Raw genomic sequence first — 24977 nt, forward strand, 5'->3', positions numbered from 1 at the left:
AGCAGACTACGCAGTCTGCGTAGAGCATCAACTCCCTAGGGGGCACCAGAAAGTCCACCGGCTGCCCTTACTCACATGTTACACGTTATTCAAGGAGCTGAAAGCAGTTCCGGAACACAGATGATCACTTCACGCTAATTCATGTATGGGACAGTTTACTGGGTCTTTGCCATGTAAAAAAAAAACAATCATTGAACACATTCCATTTTACTACAGGGCGCGTAGAGGTGTCTCGTGGACAGTGCTCTGCCTGTAAAATGGTGTTCATGACTGAATGTGTCAGTTCTGGCACTTTTAGCACGCTCCATTCAGGGACCACACGTGCAGGTTCCACAGCTTGGGCTGGGGATGCCAGATCGTGCCTTGCGCCTGACAGAGGAGATCTTTACATGGAGGTAAAGACTCATGCCCTCGCAGTGAGGACAGTCTGTCTCCATGAGAGCGGACTCTGTGTGGGTGTGGCCCAGACAGTAAACGTAGCTCTCATGCTGATCATCTGACAGTGGGATGTGGTTCTCGCTCAAGTAACACTTACAGAACGACATCTTTAAAAAGACGCGAACACGCAAGTGAAACTTTTAGATATAAATATAAACATATTTATTTATATATCACACAGTATAAAATACACAATATACAATTGCTTTGTAAGAATACCCAACACGAGGTGCTGTGGGGTTAGATTATTGTCGTTATTGTAGAGTGGTTTCAACTATGTAATGTAAGAAGGCACTCCCCATAAGTGTTAATAAACGCAATGTCAAGTGTACTAAGTTGTAAAGGTATCTGAACTTTCAGAGATAACCACCTGCGTTTCTGTTACTTAAAATAACAAAATATGGCCTCCAATCATTTGTGTTGAAAATCTGCACCCTCTACAGGCAACGGGGTAGAAATAATTAAATGCAAATAAAAGTCCTTCACATACCTTAATGGACAATATATCAAATGAAAGCTCTCACTTTCAGGCATGTGAATATACAGTTAACTACACCACAGCATATAACCCCAAGCAGCCACCAACATTATACCTGCTTTTACCTTTCTAAATAATTCTTTATTTGTCAGTGAGCTTGCTTGGCTGAATAATCGAATGTTATATCGTAGATGTCCAGAACAAAATATGCCACACAGAAGGAAAAGCATGCAAAAACAAAATCATCATAAAATCTTTTTTCGAATATTGCTTATAAACTTTTATATGTCATTGCAAAGGGGAGGATCTTAGCTTTCTAATGACATCTAGATTGTGCTTCTAGTCACTCAGAGGCTAAGATATTCAATGAAACAACAAGAGTGGTGCTTGAACTAAAAAAATTGACTGAATGTCTATGGTGCCACCTATATTTCAGATCTGTATATGGTGTTGGAATGTGAAAGAAAAAAATAACAAATAATCCAGTGCTTTATGCCAACCTAGTGGAATAAAATTAGAATTTTCAAAGAGAGGTAGAGTGAACAGAACCAGAATTAGAACAGAGGAGAACTTATTTTTTTTTATTTTCGTTGTTGTTGTGGTGCGTTTTAGAGATGCTCCCCTGTTGTAATAAAATTTCTAACAGCAAGAATTAGCCTTTCATCCACCTTTCTAATTCTTGCTGTTAGAAATTTTCCAGTGCTTTATATGTCTCTTCCCACGTACAAGGACATTTTTAAGAAAAATACTGCGTGGAAAGGTGTAGCTATCTGAGATCGCGGGGATTTTATGGACCCAGACAGACCGGCATTTGCATTTTCGCCGCAGATAAACAGCCGCTATGCCAAACAGCACGCCTTGTTTCTCATTCATCTTTGATATAAAGCATTTTATGTACTGATTCCATTTATATTTAGTCTTTTCCCTCCAAAATGTTTGTTTTTAGTGGCAAGAAAAGAGATTCGCTGTCAACAGCAATGGAGTGGCATCCGTGAATGTCATTTATAAACGTTACTAGGCAACCAGTAGTGGGAACACCCACTAGCGACTTCACCGCCAGCCACCGGCGACCTGCAGCGATAAAGTCGCTGGCAGTGTGTACGCACATTTAGAAGTGAAGGATTGCTTTAAAAAAGTCTGTCTTATTATTTAAAACGTTTTCAGAGGCAGCAATGTGGAGAGGTGCAAGATATTCAATATCAACACAGAATAACGTACAATGGGTGAAAAATGCTCACCTATAAAGCACAAACAGTATTAGCAACACTTTAAATTAAAGTGTAATTTACATCATGTGCATACTACCAAACAACAAATGTTATTAAAAAGAGCAAGACATTCTCTCCGGCTTCCTATGTCTGAAAAAGAGAGAGAAAACAGCTGAATGTTCCCAACCACTTTCACATTCTTTGTACAGTATCAGAGTTATCTGAATTCTTCATATGACCACAACCCATTAATGAATACTCATTTCACCCATCAGAATGTATGAAAAACAAGGCAAACTAACTTTTCAAATCCCATATATTTTTCTTTCAGTGCTTTTGTTGTTGTTCCAAAGTTGCATTATGTCAATGACACCATTAGATCATACAGCTCCATACATTTGTGCTAAAACTATTGATACGTGTGTAACATTTATTAGAGGGTCTTTTTTGTAAATGGACATATTCAGTTTGAAGTACTCTGTGGGAGAGATGAAATCTAGTCCCAGGCCCACTGTTCAAAAGAGCACCAAGATTAACATATAATACAAATCTCTCTTCAATAAATCAAAGCAATTTAGAAAAAGAGTATAATTTAAACATAACTGACCTGGTCAGGATTAATCTATATGGTTATTATACATGGCTTTTCAGTAGCAAACACAAAGGAGACATTTTTAAAATATGTCAAATCATTCATTAAAGAACACAAAAACACCAGAGACGAGAGTTTGGAATGTGCACGTATAGCTGTTTTGACTTCAATGTATTTACTAAGCATTTATTTACCGGACCAAATTCACTGAAGACTGAAACATTTTCACTGTTAGAAAAAAAAAAGATTGGTGTACTTGTGTTGATATCATTCTATTACTCTTTTGTTTTTGTTACAAAAACAACAGGGAAAAAATACTTTACATTTTCATCATTTTAAAAAGCTGAAACAATATCTAACTGGCAGTTGATTGCTATTACCATGTTTGTTTTTCCTTTTTTTGTAAACATACCACCTCTCCATCTTTCAGCACAATCTTATACACATTCATATCACTCAGCCTTCTCTCTCACCACATCCTCTTTCTTCACATTTTTATCTCCCTCACTTTCTTCCCTCCTTTCTTTCTTTTTACCCCCTTTCATCATTTGTCCTACTCCTATACAAACAAATGCGATGATGTGAATAATAAAATATATGGAACTCCAATAGTTGATGGTGTCACTAGCCTTCAGGAGAACAAACCCCATACACATGTAGTCGTAAGCCCTCATCTTGAGGAACCAGTGGACCCAGTCAAAGATATTCTGGCCTGTGGGCCCCAAACGGGCCCTGACAGAGGCCTCCATGGCCGATTCCGCTGCGATGCAGAGTGGGATGGTGAGAAAGGAGAGGTAGTAACCAGGATGGAGGCCGTGCCAGTAAGCACTTATTAACATAGTCCATCCAGCCCTGGCAGAGAGTAAGCAAAGATGGTCATCAATATCCCCTGTAAATTACATGCATGCACAGCCACATGCCTCTGATATTGTTCACGAGTAGACAAACAAATTATCACAGAAAGCAGAATCAGACATATTTTGAGAAAAAGGTAAATATTTATTGAATAAAAGCTAAATGATTGATTAGAGTTTTAAACTGGTGTCAATCCACATGTGTGTTGAGAACTGAAGCTGTGAGGAATCTTGTGTGGAAATATCCACCACTGATTCATTCATAAGAGGATTCATTTACAAAAAGTAAACCAGAGTTTCATAAATTTAATGCGTTCATTTAGTGGCACATTTGAAAACGCACAAAGTGTCAGGCATTATTATTTTTCTTTGACTTTGAATGGCGACAAAATCCTTTCTTTCGAGAAAACAATGCTGAAAAATAATGTATGGTGTCTAGATAAAATTATTTATTATGAACTACCGTTTCTTATTATTTTAAAATGTTTATTAATTCATATAGTTAACTATTTCTATGGTAAATAGTATGAAGTAAAACATATACTAATTATTAATGTATTTTAATAAATTAATTTTGAATTATGCAAACTATTTATACAGTCTTAGGCACATAAGATGTTTTACAAAAACATTTGTATTAAGATGGTTATTTATATCTTTAGCTTTAGTGTGTCAATAGGAAATATACATTTTAGACTCCCAAATATTACTTTTGAAAACAGAACAGAATAAAATTGAAAAACAGGGAGCCCTGCAACAGATGTAATGGCCCCACAGAGCCCCTCACTGAACATTGGAGTCAGTCTGTGATTACATGAAGAGCCTAAACTGATAGAAGACTGTGGCAAATTTTCCAAGACACTTGGAACATCCTATCCAACAACAATTAAGAAAAACCAGGTGTACCTAGGATTTGTGCTGTTTTGAAGGCAAAGGTGCACACACACACACCAAATATTTATATATTGTTTACTCTCATATTACTGAATTACCTATAAATTTCATTCTGTTTGATATTTTCTTTTAAAACACTGGAACTCAAAATAAATTATTGTTAGGTGACATTGGTTTCATGTTGAGAAATATATATATATATATATACATAAAAAATGAATTATCTTGCTTGCATAAGTATTCAACCCCTGTGCTGTGGAAGCTGCCATGTTACACCGATGAAAGTAATTGTCCTAACGAGGACACAGTTACTTTACTAATGGCATCCACTTATGCATAATTAAAGTTGCAATCACATTTTCTGGCTAAAAAACCCATTGTTGAAGGATCACTGGTCAGGCTGTGAATCGGAAGGAAAATGAAGACCAAAGAGCATTCCACAGAAGTTAGAGATAAAGTAAGAAAAATGCATAGATTAGGGAAAGGGTACAACATAATATCCAAATGTTTGGATATCCCAGTGAGCACAGTTGAGCTGAACCACACCACCCAGGCACTGCCAAGAAAAGGCTGTCCCTCAAAACTCAGCACTCTAACAAAAAGGAGACTTGTGGGAGGAGCCACAGAGAGACCAACAATCACTTTGAAGGAGCTAGTGGCAGGTGGCAGGGAGTGGAGTAATGGTGCACCAGTCAATCATATCAAGAGCACTGAATAACGCTGGCCTGTATGGGAGGGTGGCAAGAAAGAAGTCGTTACTCAAAAGGTACTATCTGAAAGCACGTCTGGAGTTTGCCAGAAAGCATGTGAGTGACCCAGCTGTGATGTGGGAGAAGGTTTTGAGGTCAGATGAGACCAAGATAGAGCATTTTGGCCAAAACTAAAAGTGCTATGTGTGGCACAAACCTAACATTTCCTATGCCTCAAGACAGACATCCCTACAGTGAAGTATGGTAGTGGCGGCATCACGCTGTGGAGACACTTCTCATCAACAGGGTCTGGGCATCTTGTTAGAATTGATGGAAGAATGGATGTAGAAAAATATAGGGAAATACTGCAAGAGAACCTGATTCAGTCTGCTAAAAAACTAAAGCTTGGGAGGAAATTCATCTTTCAGCATGACAATGATCCCAAACACAAGGCCAAAGCAACATTGGAGTGGCTCAAGAACAAAGAATGTCCTACAGTGGCCAAGTCAAAGTCCTGATCTCAATCCTATTGAGAATCTGTGGCACTATTTGAAAATTGCAGTCCACACGCACCCAACCAATCTGAACAACCTGGAGCAAATCTGCCAAGAAGAATGGGCCAAAATCACTTTGTCACTGTGTGCACCCCAAAAGATGTAATGCAGTTATTGCAGCAAAGGTGGCTTGAACAAATCCAAATGTTCGGTGGTTGATTACTTATGCAAGCAAGATATTTCAGTTTTTTATTTTTCATAAAAATATTTCCCAACATAAAAACAATGTCACCATTCAATAATTGATTTTGAGTTTCAGTGTTTTAAAATGAAATATCAATCTGAATTTAATTTCAGTGTACCATTTTTAATTTGGTAACATGAGAGAATTGGTCAGGGGTCTGAATAATTTTGCATGGCACTGTATATATATATATATATATACATATACATATATATATATATATATATATATGCACAGCTCTGGAACAAATTAAGAGACTACTGCAAAATTTTCAATTTCAGTTTTCTCTGGATTTACTATTTATAGGTATGCGTTTGAGTAAAATACAATTTTTTATTTTATTAAGTACTGACAGCATTTCACCCAAATTCCAAATAAAATATTGTCATTTAGAGCATTTATTTGCAGAAAATGGTTTGACAACTGGTCAAAATAACAAAAAGATGTAGTGTTTACCGACCTCGAATAAGACTTCGACACAAGTCCGTATTCATTTTCACTCCTGCTGCAAAAATTCAAGCAGCTCGGCTTTGTTTGATGGCTTGTGGCCATCCATCTTCCTCTTGATCACATTCCAGAGGTTTTCAGGTTTTTCCAGCAGGACAATGCCCCATGCCACACAGACAGCTCAATCAATGTGTGGATGGAGGACCACCGGATCAAGACCCTGTCATGGCCAGCCTAATCTCCAGACCTGAACCCCATTGAAAACCTCTGGAATGTGATCAAAGGAAGATGGATGGTCACAAGCCATCAAACAAAGCCGAGCTGCTTGAATTTTTGTGACAGGAGTGGCACGAATTCACCCAACAGCAATGTTAAAGACTGGTAGAGAGCATGACAAGATGCATGAAAGCTGTGAGGAAATCAGGGTTATTCCACCAAATATTGATTTCTGAACTCCTCCTTAGTTAAGACATTAGTAATGTGTTGCTTAAAATTTGAATATGAACTTATTTTCTTTGCATTATTCGAGGTCTGAAAACCCTACATCTTTTTTGTTATTTTTACCAGTTGTCATTTTCTGCAAATAAATGCTCTAAATGACAATATTTTTATTTGGAATTTGGGAGAAATGTTGTCAAACTAGTAAATCCAGAGAAACTGATAATATTGCAGTGGCCTCCTAATTTTTTTCAGAGCTATATATATATATATATATATATATATATATATTCTAAAAAATATATATATATATATATATATATATATATATATTCTAAAATAACCAAACATAATCTGTTATAATTTATAACTAATTTCAATTTGATTACAATTTATATTACCATTAGTCATAATCTCTTAATTCAATCATGGGGTCTGCCCAATACAAATTTGAGGGAACATTGATGGTAAGTAGTTAGTGATGGTCATTGCAACAGTACACATTTTGATAATGTAGTTGAAATGTCAATTGTGTTTTTGTGTATTACCTGAGAGCATATGCTCTGAAAGGGGCATTGGGGTAGATGTAGTTATGAAGCCACCACTGCACAGTCATGTTCCAGTATCGCATGCCGTGTCGCACTTTCACACAGAAATCTGAGTTATAACAGTCAATGTTCTGGATCGTCTTAAAATCATACTCCACTGCTGTGTGTGGATCAGGGCTGAAACATAAATACCATTTTATCAACATTACCAAATATGAACAAACCTTATTCATATTTTGTTGCCCTCAAGGGATTTCACAACTTCCTCTAGATAGTCTAGTCTGGCATCTTAATATCATGCACAGTTGAAGTCAGGTGTTTACATACATTTTGGTTTAATTAATTAAAACATATTTTTTAACCACTCCACAGATTTAAAATGAGCAAACTATAGTTTTGGCAAGTCGTTTAGGACATCTCTAACATGAGTGCATGACATGAGTAATTTTTCCAACAATGGTTTACAGACAGATTGTTTTACTTTTAATTGACTATATCACAATTCCATTGTTTTGTTTGGAGGAAAAAGGGTGAGGCTTGCAAGCCGAAGAACACCATCCCAACCATGAAGCATTGGGGTGGCAACATCATATTGTGGGGGTGATTTGCTGCAAGAGGGACTGGTACACTTCACAAAATAGATGGCATCATGAGGAAGGAAAATAATTGTGGATATATTGAAGCAACATCTCAAGACATCAACAGGAATTAAAGCTCTGTCCCAAATGGGTCTTCCAAATGGACAATGACCCCAAGCATACCTCCAAATGTGTGGCAAAATGGCTTAAGGACAACAAAGTCAAGTTATTGGAGTGGCCATCACAAAGCCTCATTCCGATAGGAAATTTGTGGGCAGAACTGAAAAAGCGTGTCCAAGCAAGGAGGTCTGCAAACCTTATTCAGTTACACCAGTTTTGTCTGGAGGAATGGCCAAAATTCCAGAAACTTATTGTGAGAAGATTGTGGAAGGCTACCCAAATTAAACAATTTAAAGGCAATGCTACCAAATCCTAACAAAGAGTATGTAAACTTCTGACCCACTGGGAATGTGATGACAGAAATAAAAGCTGAAATAAATAACTCTCTCTACTATTATCCTGACATTTCACATTCTTAAAGTAGTGAGCTTAACTGACCTAAGACAGGGAATGTTTTCTAACATCAAGTGTCCGCCAAATGTATTTGGCTAAAGTATATGTGAACTTTTGACTTGAACTGTAGGTACCTGCTGAAACATTATTGACTTATTGATTTTTTTTTTTCGTGAACACTGTTTGCACAAATCCTTTACCAGATATTATTTAATTATTGTAGAGTGACTCACAATAAGATTTTTTATTTTTCGTTTATTTTTAATTTCCTTTTTTAAATTTTATTTATTCACTGTTACCATTCATCCATTCAAGTTTGCCTTGCTGTTTCATTTTGTGTAGCCATGTCCCTGCTGTCCACTGATATTGGGTTCTACTGTGTCCTGTAAATCTGCTACTCTTACAAGCAAATTTCCATTCAAGGATTAATAAAGTTTTGTACTATCAAATCAAAGGAAAAACATCAGAAGGAGACGCTGAAATCATAATAATCACAAAGGTCCAATCAAACAGGAAAAGCACATTAAAAATGTATTAATTAATCAAGTTAATCTACCTATATTTCACAGTTGGCCCTCCTCCAGGTTTGGACAGCGCCCCCTGGGGGTAACAGCCTAGGCCTGCGCTGATGCAGCCTGCCTCTGCGCCACACCATGCTGAGTAGAAACGCATCCGGAATACAAAGAATATTGCCACCATGTAGAAAAACCTGAAATATATAACCATTGTGACAGAAAAAGCTATAAGATAGAGGATGTGAGTAATAACCTCATGTTTCACAAAAGTCTGAAATCTTTGTTTAGCGTGCTCCATTTGAAAGATAATGCACCACTTTGATTACCAACACAACAGAACCAAGTTGCTTTATATGAAAATGATCAGAATACGGTTTTAATTGAAGGAATAGTTCACCCACAAATGAATACGCTGTCCTTATTTACTCACACACTTGTTGTTCCAGTTTGACCTTTTTCTTTATATTATATGAAGAATATCATGGATGCTGCTTTTTTCCCAAATAATGAAAGTGACAAAAAAATGTCACCATAAAAGTGGTCCATACAACTCATATTTTGGTCTGTTCTTCACACAAAGCTATCACATGACTTCATATATATTTTTTTATATAAGTCTATATATTGTGTACTGGACCGCTTTTATATATTTTTTGGTGCTTTTGTGTCCGTTTTGAAGCTTGAAAGCCTCAGTACCATTCATTTAAAAAAATTCCCCATGGGCTCCATGAAGTCATATTGGTTTGGAACTTCATGAGGGTGAATGAATGATATAATAAAATGTTTTGGGTGAACTCTTTCTTTAACATCTCCTGTGGCCTCTACAGTTAGACTCTAAACTGGACATTTACACTCTAGAAACTCTAGAATTGATCATGTCCACAAGGACAACAAACCTGTAAAAATAGTTGTGCTCCAAGAATTCTTCAGTGTGGACATAGGACAAAGGAAAGACAGAGTTGACAGCTAGGTAGAGAGCTCCGTAAACAGGCACCATCTTCACCCTCTGAAGGCAGGGCTCTTTACCCGGCAGAGACAGAGGACTGGACTGCTGCAACCAGTCTACATATGTCTGATAACGGAAGAAGGGACCTGGGGAATTCCGGCAAAAGTGGGCAAGAGAAAGAATGGAAAATATTGGAATGTGCGGAGTGCATGGGAATAGTTATTAATGAAGAAATGTTAGTAGATGGGTAGTTTATGATATATCACATGACATTGGAATACAGACATGAAAATGAGTGGAAAAGAAAATTGAAACATTTTGGGGTGATGAAATTGAAGCATGTGGATGGGTGATTTGTGTGGAAAATGATGGCAAAAGAGGGGAAATTATAAACACAATCAGTTATAAAAAGAAAACGGACTCACACATTACTGTACTAGTAGCAGAGAAAAACAGAGAAAGACAAGTTAGGATACATGCAAAACAGTTTGGAACATTTGAATACACTCAACATTCCCACACATGCAAATCAACGCAGTAGTCATGTAAAATACCTGTCATTATTCCCACATGGCAGTAGCTATATGATATAATGTCATACAGTGAGGGCTCATGGGAAAGTACTCTAACCACTGGGGACTTGGTGAAGGCGCTCACTTCCTGTTTCTTCTCCAAGTGATAACTTTGAACCTCATTGGCTAAACTGACCATCTGTGTATTCAAAACAATAGTAATTCAACCATTTTTATATTAAGAGACTAAACCATGTTGTAAAGCAGTGGTTTTCAACTGGTGGGTTGCGGCCCAAAAATGGAGTGTGTCCGTGAATGGAGTGTGTCCATTATAAATGCAAATAATAAAATGCAATTAATCAAGTAATTGTGCAAAATAAAGATAGTAGAATACTTAGGCTTTCAACATTGAAAAGGGGGAGAAAAATGCTTCCCATATCTTTTGTCGTTGATGTCATGTATGTCAAATCGAATGTATGTCCACATGCATTTGCAATCAAACTTTACAGATTTTTTCCACTTGTGACTAGGTAGAAGCTAGCCATATTCAACCCACATTAAATATTGGTTTACGGGTTTGGTATTGTATTGGGTAACAAATTGATGTCCAATGTAATATTTGGGTCCTGGAGCAAACCAGTTGAGAACAATAATAAGGTGTGTAATTTCATTGTGTTTTACCTTTAATGTTAAAAGAAGCTGAATGGCATTGGCAAATGGTGTTGGGTGAGGGAGGCCAAACCAGGTAACCAGACGAAAAAAAAGGAGGTAAAGAAATGTCCATCCCAAAGACAAAGAAGGGGCACTCCTAAATACAGACAAGACAGACCCAAGGGTTACAGTGGAATAGCTGAAAAAATCAAATCTATGTTTCCTCTCATTAGCCCCGTTCACACATGCGACCAGGTAAATTACAGGAAAATTGTTGGTTTGCCATTACTGGTAAATGTACCAAATGTGCTGTTCACACATTTCAGGACATTTCTAGGTAATGATACAACTATGCATTAAGGAAACACATTTTTTGCTAGAGCAAAATTTACCAGTATTTTCAAAAGGGTCGTGTTCACACTTCTAAACTGGAAAATGTAAGTAATTTTCTGGAAAAGGCTGTATGTGTGAACGCGACCAATGTCACAAGTAAAAGATTTGCATAGAACTTTGAGCATACAGAACACTGAAGCTCACATAAGGGATGTCAAATATTATTATGAAATCTACATGGCTGCAACATGTCATACTCACTTCCAGTTAATCTTTATAATTAGCCATGTTCCTAATACTGTGCAAAGGGAGTGTAGAGTGTGGATCCCACAGGTTGCTATGGTGATGATCAGACCAGTAAGCAATGCAGCCCCCTGCTTGACTGGAGGGCCTGGTAAATAATGCACAAATAGGAGCTATTTTAATGATGCTTTGTTATATAACAAAATGTCATCATACTGTTACTCCCAAGAAACGCTTTTAAGCAACATGCTCTTTATCATTTTTTAAACTAACAATAAGCTGTAATTTTTGTGATTTTACAATGCTATTCTTGTTCAGCATTTGCAGTAACTGCAGTTTGGATATGCATGCTTTATTATGTTTTGTGCTTAGTTGTATTAGACATTTTACTATGCAGATTGTAACTTATTTGAACCTGAAAAAAGGACAAGGTCTGACTTACTTAGGTAGCGGAAAAGGAATCCTACAGGTATGGATGCAGCAAGGATTCCTAGGTAGACTAATTCATCTGGTGACATCTTTCTGTTTACTAAAATAACAAAAAACACAACAATTCTCTCACTGTTTATATCATATTTGATCTTTAAGCTTATCCATACAAAATGTAACACTAAAATACAAGGGTGTTTTGCCAAACATTATTACATACTCTGGTTTTTAGTGACCTGGCACTTATATCTATCACAAATGGATCTACAAAATGTATTGTCAAATTTTCTAAACATTTTCAAGACAATTAGAAAATAATAAAATAAAACATATATTTTGATATTATGATGTTTTATTTTTCATATATCAAAGAGATGATGCAACAAATAAGACATGTGATACTATAATATGCCACTGCCTAAACCTTGGATTTACTGTAGAGCTCTCTGAAATGACCTGCCGGTTGAACTGCAATGCACCTCACTGATCTATGCCTGCATCACCTTGGTGTAATGATGGACTACACTCTTAAAATCGAATTTGAATTAATTGCCAACAAAAGCCTTCATCAGCCAACTAAAAAAGGACAATACATCTATGTGAATATCTGCAGTTAATCCAGGATGGACTTCAAAGACATTAGTCATTAATCTTACGGTTCATACAAAATCTGTTTCAACACTGACCCTTAACACTAACATAGTTTACTCATTTGAAACCATGATTTGCACTGCACACAACTAACTAATATTGGCATTATATTCATGCTGTTTAGCCAGAGGGGAACAGTGAGTCTGGTTTCTCCCAAGGTCCTATTTCTCCATTAACCAACAACTTATGGAGTTTTGTTTTGTGCTCATAGGGGTTCTAAATACAATTATTTTTTATACACAATTTACAATAATATTTGGGGTGGAATAAACAGGTTAAATAGCACTGACGTGTGTTAAAGGGACAGTTCACCCAAAAATTCTGTCAGCATATAGGCTACTCACCCTAGTGTTTTTCCAAACCAGTAAGACTTACGTCTTCTGTGAAACAAAAAAGATGTTAGGCAGAATGTTAGGAACAGATGGTCTAATTTACTATTTACTTTAATTTCCTTTTCCATACAGTGAAAGTGAATGGTGACTGAGACTGACCATTCCGTCTAACATCTTCTTATGTGTTCCACAAAAAAGTCATACGATTTTTTAAACAAAATGATTAAAGAATTTCCATTTTTATGGTGTACTATCTCTTTAATCCGTTAAAACCGCCATTATTAACACGTTGATGTAATAGTTATATGCTTATAGTGTATTCAATCGTTACTTTTAGATTAAAACAGAAATCCTTTCATTGAGAAGAAACATTCCTAGCTTGTCATGACAGCATCAGGCATGTCTGTAACTGACCCATGAACCGTCATTCAACAACATATCTGTACAGCTCAGACAAGTTATCTTAACGCAACAATAACACCAACCTGTATTCATATTACCGAGATATGAAAAGTAATTTGAATCACATTTAGATTAAGCGTTGTACAACATCTGGGCTCTGACTGACTGGCCTTGCAGATAAGCAGATTGACATTGGCAGAATGGGACTGCCAGCGCAACATACTTCCGAAACGACAGCAAAACTTACAACAATGAAGTTTGAAGGTGACAATTTATCCTGACAGATATTTCCTAGAGTCCCATTTAACAGCTCGTACACTAGCGGGTTCTCTCCTCATTCACCACTTCCTACTACCGCATCTGGTGAGAGTTCGCTGTGTGGGTTGCCAGATATTCATAACATTATTAGAAAATAAATTATTTTAGCGATATTATCGCAAGCCACAGTTTGAATCATAACAATCGTACAAATTCACAAAATACTAGTTAATTGTGACAAACATATTACGTTTTTGTCCATGTACCAAATATATACGAGTAAAGAATGATGCAGTCAAACCTACATATCTGGCAACCTCTTGGACAGATTACGGTCACTTTCACTGTGACGCTCGTAAAGCGGTCGCTAGGGGGCATCCGCCACTGTCTTTGATAAAACTGTCTATGTTGTGTAATGGGAAGCATTGGCATAACAACAAATTATTACACAACAAACATGACCAGATTTTTCAACGTTGGCTAATCCAATCTGCACGTTGTTAATTAAAATGAATGAAACGTCCGTTTCATTTTACTGCAATTCTTTTTTAATAAATAAGGCGTGATACATAAAAACTAATACAGGCTGGAAAAATAGACATTTATTAATTTGTATATATTTTATATTTCGTATATGTTACAGTCGGTTGCACCAGCTATCCGTTAGCCTAGTTGTGGCGTAATTGGGCACTAAAGTCACAATTTACGCAATACTAAATATTTGAGCGTTGCACCATTAAATTTAGGTAGGACTTATCCCTACGTATAAACTAAATATTAACGGAAGACTCCGACAGGAGTAATGATTCTTCAGCATGATTCCACCAATCAAACTCTGAACAATAGTGCACTTTCCTGCGTTTTCTTTTACTTTACGGAGATCTTACGACCTACTGGTTAAGACTTGCCTTAAGAACAGGTGGTGCAACCAAATTAAGCACTAGCATTTTTTTAAGAAATACGAGTGATAAATAGGATCTCTCTCTCTCTCTCTCTCTCTCTCTCTCTCTCTCTCTCTCTCTCTCTCTCTCTCTCTCTCTCTCTCTCAAAGTCGCTATTCCTTACTCCAACCCAGTTGGTGGCAGAAATGCACCACAAATTGGTTTGCCAACCGCCATAAAAGGTCAAAGAAGAGGAAGATGAACTTATGCACTGATTACAAAGTAGTTACTAAGTACTTAGTGTGAACTTTACGTCTCAATTTACGTGAGGCCTTTAACACACAGTTGGTGCAACCCTACCCTGTTGAAAACGAACCTCATTGTGTCTCGACGCTCATTGCAGACTTTGACATAGTTTATCTGACCTTGGTATAAAAGTACAACAGTGAAGCAAACAGCAAGGGTAAACTGCGCTTATCCATATACATGAGACTATTCTAATACATTTGCTTATACAGTATGTGTTTTCATTCACAGATGACCAGCTCCAGGAAAATGGTGGAATTGTTCTATGATGTTGTCTCTCCTTATTCCTGGCTGGGATTCGAGGTGCGCAGCCTATTTATCTTCTTAGAATTGTTTGGAGCTGCCAATTTTCTCCCTTCTATTGTTCATTGCAATCATGATAAATGTTAGTAAATTACATGTAAGTGTCGTGTACGAGTTGAATGTTGTTTGTTTATGTGTTAAGGTACTGTGTCGCTACAGAAATGTTTGGAACATCGACCTCAAATTGAAACCTGCATATTTAGGGGGAGTCATGCACGCTTCAGGTTAGAGACAAATTCACATTCACAAATTACTAATAGTGTCACATTTCAGGCATATTCTAGACAGTTAGCTACTTTATCTCATAATTATGTAATGCATGTACTGTTGAATCCAGAAGTTTACACACACACTTAGTTTGAAGTCATTAAAACACATATTTTGTAACCTCTCCACAGATTTAATATGAGCAAACTATAGTTTTGGCAAGTTGTTTAGGACATCTACTTTGTGCATGACACGACAAAATATTCCAACAATGGTTTACAGACAGATTGTTTCACTTTTAATTGACTATATCACAATTCCAGTGGGTCAGAAATTTACACACACACACACTAAGTTAACTGTTCCTTTAAGCATCTTGGAAAATTCCAGAAAATTAAGTCAAGCCTTTAGACAATCAGCTTCTGTATGGAGCCAGAAATATGACAAAACAATTTGAATTATAAGTGTGATTTTAACAAATTTAATATTAAGTTGTATTTTAAATGAGTTTGAGATTTTTAAACTCCAATCCTGGACATTTCATATTTAACCAAATTGAATAGTTTTTTTTTTTAATGGCACAATTTTATAAATATGTATTTTCAAACAGCAAATTTTTGGTTCTGAATTCTTACACTGTAAATATCCTGTTTTACAGCTTCAAGTTTTCAAGATGAAGAAATTCAGAACACCAAATTCAATATTCTAAAATTCGATATTTGCAAGTTCTTTATCCTCGCACAGCTTTACTCTATCGCGCGTGTGAGCATCAATAATGCGTGTGGATTAATGGCGTTGAAATGCCTTCATAATGATGAGCATAATGATAAATAAAATTATGAAACAGTAAAAAGGCTTATACTGTTACGAATGGAGGCAGACGAGGAGAGCGGATCTAAATGCAATCTTACTTTTATTAACTGAGACAATCAAGAAATACAAAGGAAAACCCTCAATGGGGAAATGAACATAACACTGAACACACGATGAAAACAAAACTGAGAAAACGGGCAGGGGACACATACCAGGCTAACAACATTCAACGATAGACAAGGACTGAACCAAAAACCAGGGTATATATACATGAACATAGAACTAAGAGGCCAATGAACAAACAGAACACCAAACAAGATAACGAGGGAAGAAACAGAGGCAAGTGGCAAGTTAACGAGGGACAGGTGAAAGCAATGACGGAAAACACGAACGCTAACAAAGAGACTATGGAGTTACATACGCGACAAAAGTGAAAACTATGGAATGCAAAAAGTGACAAAAATGGCAAACAAGAGGGAACAGTGAAACAAGACGAGGTATGCCGAACAGAGCCCCCCACAAGGATCGGATTCCAGACGATCCAAAATAAATAAACAAATAATAAAAAAAAAAACACCAGGGGCAGACAGACAGACCAGGGGGGCACGAGAGTAGGCAGGAAGTCCAAGGGGGCACAGAGGGCAGGCAGAAAGTTCAGGGGGGCACAGAGGGCAGGCAGGAAGTCCAGGAGGGCACAAAGGGCAGGCAGGAAGTCCAGGGGGGCACAAAGGGCAGGCAGGGAGTCCAAGGGGGCACAGAGGGCAGGCAGGGAGTCCTGGGGGGCACAAAGGGCAAGGACAGGTTCAGGTGGTCTGGGAGCTGGCCACAGGGCAAGGGTAGGTTCGGGAGGTCTGGGAGCTGGCCACAGGGCAAGGATAGGTTCAGGAGGCCTGGGAGCTGGCCACAGGGCAAGGGTAGGTTCAGGAGGCCTGGGAGCTGGCCACTGGACAGGGACTGGGTCAGGGGCCCTGGGAAGAGGCCACAGGACAGGGACCGGGTCAGGAGGCCTGGGAGGAGGCCACAGGACTGGAACAGGGTCAGGGGGCCTGGGAGGAGGCCACAGGACAGGGACTGGGTCAGGGGGCCTGGAAGGAGGCCACAGGACAGGGACTGGGTCAGGGGGCCTGGAAGGAGGCCACAGGACAGGGACTGGGTCAGGGGCCCTGGGAGGAGGCCACAGGACAGGGGCCGGGTCAGGAGGCCTGGGGGGAGGCCACAGGACGGGAACAGGGTCAGGAGGCCTGGGAGGAGACCACAGGACAGGGACTGGGTCAGGAGGCCTGGGAGGAGACCACAGGACGGGAACAGGGTCAGGAGGCCTGGGAGGAGGCCACAGGACAGGGGCCAGGTCAGGAGGCCTGGGAGGAGGCCACAGGACAGGGACTGGGTCGGGGGCCCTGGGAGGAGGCCATAGGATAGGGGCCGGGTCAGGAGGCCTGGGAGGAGGCCATAGGATAGGGGCCGGGTCAGGAGGCCTGGGAGGAGGCCATAGGACAGGAACAGGGTCAGGGGCCCTGGGAGGAGGCCACAGGACAGGGGCCGGGTCAGGAGGCCTGGGCGGAGGCCACAGATCAGGAACAGGGTCAGGGGCCCTGGGAGAAGGCCCTAGAGGCGGAGACCTGGAAGGCTCTGGCGGCGGGGCCGATGGAGGTGGCGCCATAGGAGGCTCTAGAGGCGGAGGCCTGGAAGGCTCTGGAGGCGGAGCCGTAGGAGGCTCGGGAAGCGGAGCCCAGGAAGGCTCGAGAGACTTGAGGAGCGGAATCCTAGAGAGCCCGGGAGGCGGAGCCGTAGGAGGCTCAGGAGGCGGAGCCGTAGGACGCTCGAGAGGTGGAGCCCTAGAAAGCTCTGGAGTCTCTGGGAGCAGAGCCGGAGGAGGCTCGGGAGGTGGAGCCGTAGGATGCTCAAGAGGTGGAGCCCTAGAACGCTCTGGAGTCTCTGGGAGCAGAGCCGTAGGAGGCTCGGGAGGCGGAGCCATAGGAGGCTCAGGAGGTGGAGCCGTAGGAGGCTCGAGAGGTGGAGCCCTAGAAAGCTCTGGAGTCTCTGGGAGCAGAGCTGTAGGAGGTTCGGGAGGCTGAGCCATAGGAGGCTCGGGAGGCGGAGCCGTAGGAGGCTTGAGAGGCTGGAGGGGCGGAGCCCTGGAAAGCTCAGAAGTCTCTGGGAGCAGAGCGTAGGAGGCTCGGGAGGTGGAGCCGTAGGAGGCTCTGGAGGTGGAGCCGTAGGAGGCTCGGGAGGCTGGAGGGGCGGAGCCCTGGAAGGCTCGAGAGGCTTGAGAGGTGGAGCTCTGGGAAGCTCGGAGGGCGGAGCTCTGGCAAGCTCGGAGGGCGGAGCTCTGGCAAGCTCAGGAAGCTCGGAAGGCAGGGTTCTAGGAAGCTTGGAGAGCGGAGCTCTGGAAAGCTCGGAAGGCGGAGCTCTGGAAAGCTCGGAAGGCGGAGCTCTGGAAAGCTCAGGAAGCTCGGAAGGCAGGGTTCTAGGAAGCTTGGAGAGCGGAGCTCTGGAAAGCTCGGAAGGCGGAGCTCTGGAAAGCTCGGGCAGCTCGGAAGGCGGAGCTCTGGAAAGCTTGGGAGGGAGAGCTCTGGGAAGCTCGAGAGGCACTGACTCTTGGACGGGTACGACCACTGGCGCCGGCTTTTGGATGGTCGTGGCTACTGGCGCTGGCCCTTGGACGGTCATGGCTACTGGCATGGGCCCTTGGACGGTCATGGCTGCAGGCGCTGGCTCAGGGATGGTCGGGGCTGCAGGCGCTGGCTCAGGGACGGTCGGGGCTGCAGGCGCTGGCTCTGGGACGGTCGGGCTGCAGGCGCTGGCTCTGGGACGGTCGGGGCTGCAGGCGCTGGCTCGCTGGCCGTGGCAGGCTGGCTCGCTGGCCGTGGCAGGCGCTGGCTCGCTGGCCGTGGCAGGCGGAGACTGGGGAGCAGAAGCCTTTCTTCTTTTCCTCCTCCTCCTCCGGGCGGATGAAGCTGGCAGCGCTGGCTCGTTGGCCGTGGCCGGCACGGAAAGCCCAGAGGCGGAAACCAGGATCGAGAGAGGTGGCTCCCCGGTAGCGAGCTCCCTCAAGACCAGACTCACATACTCCATCCACGTGAGGTCTCCGGGGTCCGGCAATTCCCTCTGCCGGTGTCTTGGTAGCCCGAGCCGGTAGATGGTCTTCAGGGACGTGTCGTCAAAGCCGGTGTGGATGGCAACAGTGGAAAAAAGTGGGAGTACTCGCGGTAGGTCAGATCCGCCTGGGCCAGTTCCGTAAAGAAAGCTGCTAGATCCATATTTGGCGGTCTATCGTTCTGTTACGAATGGAGGCAGACGAGGAGAGCGGATCTAAATGCAATCTTACTTTTATTAACTGAGACAATCAAGAAATACAAAGGAAAACCCTCAATGGGGAAATGAACATAACACTGAACACACGATGAAAACAAAACTGAGAAAACGGGCAGGGGACACATACTAGGCTAACAACATTCAATGATAGACAAGGACTGAACCAAAAACCAGGGTATATATACATGAACATAGAACCAAGGGGCCAATGAACAAACAGAACACCAAACAAGATAACGAGGGAAGAAACAGAGGCAAGTGGCAAGTTAACGAGGGACAGGTGAAAGCAATGACGGAAAACACGACCGCTAACAAAGAGACTATGGAGTTACATACGCGACAAAAGTGAAAACTATGGAATGCAAAAAGTGACAAAAGTGGCAAACAAGAGGAAACAGTGAAACAAGACGAGGTATGCCTAACATATACATTTTTACATTGTTATTATTAACAATAATCAACATGACCCAAAATCGAACCTTTTTATGCTGCTTGTTTAAACTTATTTTGCAGCTTTGAAGATGTATTACAAGAACATGTGAACTGTTCCGTTTAAAATGATTCTGACAGTCAAACTAAAAATAAATGGCATAATGACTAAACATCAATAGGGATGTGCACTCTCCATGTGAGAATGACAGTCATCCTGTGTTTGTAACGTTTGTTGAAGATCGGTGTGTAAATTAGCCATTAAATGCCAAACAACCTTTGGCTTATTCCAATTACTACAAATTGCACACTTTGTCTTCAATAACAAACTGTTATTACTTAGCTATGCTTTGTACAATATACTTTAATCATTACATAATCTTATACAAGACAGTATTTTAAATTTGTTACCTGCATACTGAAGGCTGAATTTCTTGGGGGACTTTTACCCAATGCTAAATGCACTTGTTTTCAAGGCCATTACAATAAATAACATATAACTTCAACAGACAGTGTTTATTTAATTCTCACATGGTTTTATGATTGTAAAACATAACAAAATGTAACAACTGTAACTCCCTTCAATGACAGACATGAGGCACGAGGTCATGGTTAAAATATTGGGTTTAATCCATCCAAAACAACCCGTGAGAACTGGGTAAAAGGAGAAAATAACAAGGAATAAAATAAAAGCATGTGTGAATGTCCTTTGTCTACATTTGAAACCCCACATGGCTATACAACAGTCAGAAAACACAGTATATCACAGTATCAGTATAATAACTTGAGGGGCTAAATCTTCCTTTATTTTTCTGCTAGTCTTCTTTCTTCTAGGTTTGTCTGCTTACATGCTTATTACTTTGTGTATCTGTCGCTGATTTATTTTCTGTGTGTTTTTTTTTTGGCGCTTCGCTCAACAGGTGTTTTCTTAATTAGTTACGGGCGGAACACTAGCGCCGCAATGAATAGTTCCACCACCAAACTACTATTACCAGAGGTTAAATTGGGCCGGAGCGCACCGGAGCGCAGGGAAGGTTTAGGAACTGTAGAAACAGGCCCAGCCAGAGCAAAACTCAAAGAATACCCTCTCACCAGCTTTGGACTACAGAGAAGTGGTTGCTAGTGTGAAAATAAAATGGTCTGGGCTAAGCCCCGGATGTCCTTCAATGCTGGAAACGCCTCTGTGTCGTCCTGCCATAGATTAAACATAACCTGTATTTAATGTATCCTGGGTTGCATTTCCTTTTATGTTGCATAGATTTGTTCATGGTTTTCCGGTACAAGGACATGCATCATGTGACATTATTTTTGTTGTTGATGTCAAAATCTACAGAAACTGTACTTAATATGGGCCCATTATTATCTCATTTATTACATAATATTACATATTTATACACAGAAGGAAAGGCTCCTCATTACCATGGTTAGGTCAGTGTGCTATAGTCTTAAATAATAATAATAAATTAATGTATTTATGAAAAATAAATACTAGCTGAAACACATCTTGAAACTTTAAACGGCCACTGTTGATGTCTAATAATAATTCTAATAATTCTACCTTTAGATTATTTCATATGAAACTGAAACATTTTACTTTTACTCGTGTAAAATCCTGAAACAAATTTGTAAAGGTGATGTGTGTAATTATTAATATTTGTAAATATTTTGGTAAAGGGGCCACATCGGGCTTTAAGTAGTGCATAGGGGGCCACATTGTAATGCTTTTGAGATACAATGTTCTGCATTGATTTGGTTTGTTGTAACTTTTAAGCCCAGAAATAGTTGTGTACTCAATTTTCTGAAGTGTATCTGTGACTAATGGGACTATTCTGCAATTGCCTAAAGTATTATATTGCTCCCAAAGATAGATACTTTTCTACCAGGCATTACAAAACTCAATAAAGGCGGAGATTATACATTTATTTTGCCATCTCTGCTTCCCTGTTAATTTATTATTCAGTTTTAATAATAATAAAAAAAAAAAAAATGTATAGAACGACTAATGTTTGTCGCAAAGCGGACGAGTTTACTCTTTTTTTTTTTCTTTCTAAAACTTGTCATGATGCGTTTCTCCTCGATGGTTTTTCAACACTCAACAGAATAACACAGGCAGCATGAATATGATAAATAATTACTGCAAGAGTTACATTAACATACAGGTGCGAAGGGACTTCAACGTTTCTAAATTGCACAAATAAAAAATAATAATAAAATAAGTGAATTGTAAAGTATTTGTCTTTGTTTGAATAACTACTCAACCCTAACTTACACATTAATACTGGAAAAAGAGCCCCTTTGGTGTAAAAACACATTAAGTCATTTTACGGCAGGATTTTAAATGATGACCATTCACCGTAAATAAGGGCTCCCCCTCCCTACAAAAGCCAATTTAACCACTGACTATTACTATAGGTACAAAAAATAGCTGGATAAACCGCTATAATTTAAACTGCAGATGTTAGGCAGTTACACCAACCATGCTTGGTGTAAATTAAAAGAACGCTGAAAGAAACAAAACAAAAAAAGTTATAATAATGTTGGAACAGTGGCCACACACAAACTACGCATTGTTATTTTTTCTTGCTGAAATGCTCATTGTTTCACTTGCACCTGATGGCCACTCGCCTAAAATATATTTTTAAGTAAAGTGCAAATAAATACACTTTTAAAAAATAAATTGTGTAATATCTTTATTGTGTAATAATTGTTTCATAATGAACCTATTTACCTAAGAAAAACAATGTGTTTTATGGGGGCCTTTAGCACCTGCAACAGATGGATTTTTTTTTTACCCCTAATACTATCCTTACACATATTGGACAGTTATTACAAAAACGTTGGATTTAACCACTTTGAACAAAACTGAAAATGACAAATAAGTGTTTTGACTTTTAATAAATGTGATAATTTCAGGGATTCTCATTGGCTACATTAATGTGCAAACATTTTGAAATCAATACATATTAATCAAATTACCTCGAAATCAAACTTTAGGCATTGCTTGCAATAATCACATGGATCAGGAATATTTTGCAAAGTATACTGTAGTGACAAACATCTGTTAAGGAAAGTACTGTGGTGGTTTTTGTTTCTGTTTAGTGTTTTGGGAGAAAATTTGCCCCATTGTACCCGAAGAGCTATCATAATAAAGCATACATTTTACTTAATTTATAGATGTTCTCATGAAGAGATAAAACCTGATCAAGTTTCTTCTGTCTAGGTAACAGCCCCCCTGGATTTGTCCACAATAAGTTTCTGTACATGACCAAGGATCTGAGACGGCTGTCTGAATACTTTGGAGTCCCATTGTCTCCACCGTCAAATGTTTCTGAGGCCATGTTTGAGAAAGGTATTTAGATGGCTCTGTTTCTCTTTAGGATGGCATGTATGACCACATTTACAAGTCACAATGCAAACTATACTTGTGATTTTTTGTAGTGTTTTCTAAGGACTTTTGCAAATTATATAAGGAGCAAAATGCCCTGTTCCGTTTTATGTGAAAATATTTCCTCGACATCCGAGGTCACTAATAGGGTATGAGATCTATAATCAATGTATTGATAAATGTTTTTCTTATTACTTTGCTGTCATTCCAAGCATTGTTCTTTTCATGGCATTCTCTATGTGTGTTTGCACGAGATAAGGGTAGTGTGGAAACTTGTGTTTCTGCAAGAAGAGCTGATGTGTGAAAAATCGGCAACCTTTGAGTGTGCGTGTGTGCATGCAAACAGGCGTCTCGTGACTTGTGTGGTCACACCCCCGTTACCATTAAGAGGGTATAAATCTACAAGTACAGCTGTTGTTTTGCAGCTCTCTCTTCATTTGTATATCAAACAGTGCTTGTTTAAGCTATAATAAAAGCCACTCTTTGGAGGCCTTCATCCTCTGTGTCCTGTGTCTCGTTCTGGCTTAAGAGAGAAACATCACTCTGCTCCAACAACATACAGCTTCTTTTACATAAGGACATGTTTTGATGCTGAAAACTCTCTCCTTCTTTCTGACTCAGGCTCTCTGACTGCAATGCGTTTTGTGACCGCTGTGGCAGAGAAAGAAAAAAATGGAGACATGATGGTGGAGAAAGTATCTAGAGAACTCTGGAATAGAATCTGGAGGACTGATCAGGACATTACCATGGATGCCTCACTTACTGAGGTGACCTACAGTAAATGTAATAGCTATTGTTTACAAGTGGTCTTAGGTGAATTTGTACACGCTCATATTCATTTATTGCTCCATTTCTTTATATATATATATACATATACACACACACACACACACACACACACAGCTACGAGGTAGAGATCTATGGTAAGCTTCAACACTTTAGTGTACACAATAAACAGACTTTGACTTTAGTTTGTTCATTTTCTTGCCTTTCTGTTGTGTGAACAGGCAGGATTAAAGGCAGGCCTCTTACCCACAGAAGTAGAGGCATTATTACACCTTGCCAAATCTCAGCCAATCAAAGACAAGCTGAAGAGTGTCACCCAGGAAGCAATGGACTATAAAGTCAGTGTCTTTACTTACCTCTTGGCATTATTTGTCTTTCTCATCAAGATGTCTTATTGGTACAAATATCATAAAATATCTTTGCACTGTTTTTTCTTTGCAGGCCTTTGGTTTTCCACTCACTGTGTGTCATGTGAACGGAAAGGTGGAGCCCTTCTTTGGTTCTGACAGATTTGAGCTCATGGCTCATTGCATCGGTAACTATGGATATTGCACATCTTTAATTTGTTAGTCTGATGTTTATATGTGCTTTAATATATGCAAACAATAAATTAAAGTAATTAAAATCTCTAGTAACAGACATTGTCCAATCATTCCCTTTCTTTTGTGTTCCAGGAGAGAAGTGGGTGGGGCCTCAGCCTACCAAGCCCATAGCTAAACTGTGATATCTGCCCCTTTTTACTTGGTATATTTCAACAAGCTCTAAATAAAGAAATATGTGTAAATAAATGTGTGAATGCAAATACTGTTTTTATTTTGTAGACACAGTTAGTTCTATTTCATCCCATTAGCTATAAAAAACTGGG

At 39.7% G+C, this 24977-nt stretch overlaps 2 protein-coding genes across 4 annotated transcripts; one reads left to right on the forward strand and one right to left on the reverse strand.

Annotated features, from left to right (window-relative positions):
- Positions 1-570: 570 nt before the first annotated feature.
- mboat7 (membrane bound O-acyltransferase domain containing 7) lies at positions 571-13799 on the reverse strand. Of its 2 annotated transcripts, XM_052143318.1 has the most exons (10): positions 13677-13796; positions 13040-13075; positions 12058-12144; positions 11634-11763; positions 11070-11196; positions 10431-10587; positions 9827-10022; positions 8972-9124; positions 7325-7501; positions 571-3568 (listed from the first exon to the last, which is right to left on the reverse strand). In XM_052143318.1, the coding sequence occupies exons 3-10, from the start codon at positions 12131-12133 to the stop codon at positions 3169-3171; spliced, it is 1416 nt and encodes a 471-aa protein (XP_051999278.1). In that variant the 5' UTR covers positions 12134-12144; positions 13040-13075; positions 13677-13796; the 3' UTR covers positions 571-3168. The 2 variants fall into 2 exon arrangements, with proteins under 2 accessions (XP_051999278.1, XP_051999277.1); XM_052143317.1 differs by lacking the exon at positions 13040-13075 and having other exon boundaries at positions 593-3568; positions 13677-13799.
- A 975-nt stretch (positions 13800-14774) lies between these two features.
- On the forward strand, positions 14775-24929 carry LOC127655864 (glutathione S-transferase kappa 1-like). Of its 2 annotated transcripts, XM_052143888.1 has the most exons (8): positions 14775-15031; positions 15106-15177; positions 15320-15401; positions 23162-23290; positions 23948-24093; positions 24334-24450; positions 24554-24647; positions 24787-24929. In XM_052143888.1, exons 2-8 carry the CDS (start codon positions 15106-15108, stop codon positions 24834-24836), a joined length of 690 nt encoding a protein of 229 aa, XP_051999848.1. In that variant the 5' UTR covers positions 14775-15031; the 3' UTR covers positions 24837-24929. The 2 variants fall into 2 exon arrangements, 1 of the variants encoding a protein (XP_051999848.1); XR_007972106.1 differs by lacking the exons at positions 14775-15031; positions 23948-24093; positions 24334-24450; positions 24554-24647; positions 24787-24929 and adding exons at positions 16043-16998; positions 17038-19924 and having other exon boundaries at positions 15119-15177; positions 23162-23176.
- Positions 24930-24977: the final 48 nt, after the last annotated feature.

This window comes from Xyrauchen texanus, chromosome 15, assembly GCF_025860055.1.
Source record: "Xyrauchen texanus isolate HMW12.3.18 chromosome 15, RBS_HiC_50CHRs, whole genome shotgun sequence".
NCBI lineage: Eukaryota > Metazoa > Chordata > Actinopteri > Cypriniformes > Catostomidae > Xyrauchen > Xyrauchen texanus.

Excerpts from the sequence above, each read along its gene's own strand:
- LOC127655864 (XM_052143888.1), top strand. The coding sequence starts at position 15,106 with ATGACCAGCTCCAGGAAAATGGTGGAATTGTTCTATGATGTTGTCTCT. Across the intron at positions 15,178-15,319 it reads ATTCCTGGCTGGGATTCGAG|GTACTGTGTCGCTACAGAAA; the intron begins GTGCGCAGCCTA and ends TTATGTGTTAAG. Across the intron at positions 24,451-24,553 it reads AGGAAGCAATGGACTATAAA|GCCTTTGGTTTTCCACTCAC; the intron begins GTCAGTGTCTTT and ends TTTTCTTTGCAG.
- mboat7 (XM_052143318.1), bottom strand. The coding sequence starts at position 12,133 with ATGTCACCAGATGAATTAGTCTACCTAGGAATCCTTGCTGCATCCATA. Across the intron at positions 11,197-11,633 it reads ATTATAAAGATTAACTGGAA|GAGTGCCCCTTCTTTGTCTT; the intron begins GTGAGTATGACA and ends GTCTGTATTTAG. Across the intron at positions 9,125-9,826 it reads GAGCACAACTATTTTTACAG|GTTTTTCTACATGGTGGCAA; the intron begins GTTTGTTGTCCT and ends TATATATTTCAG.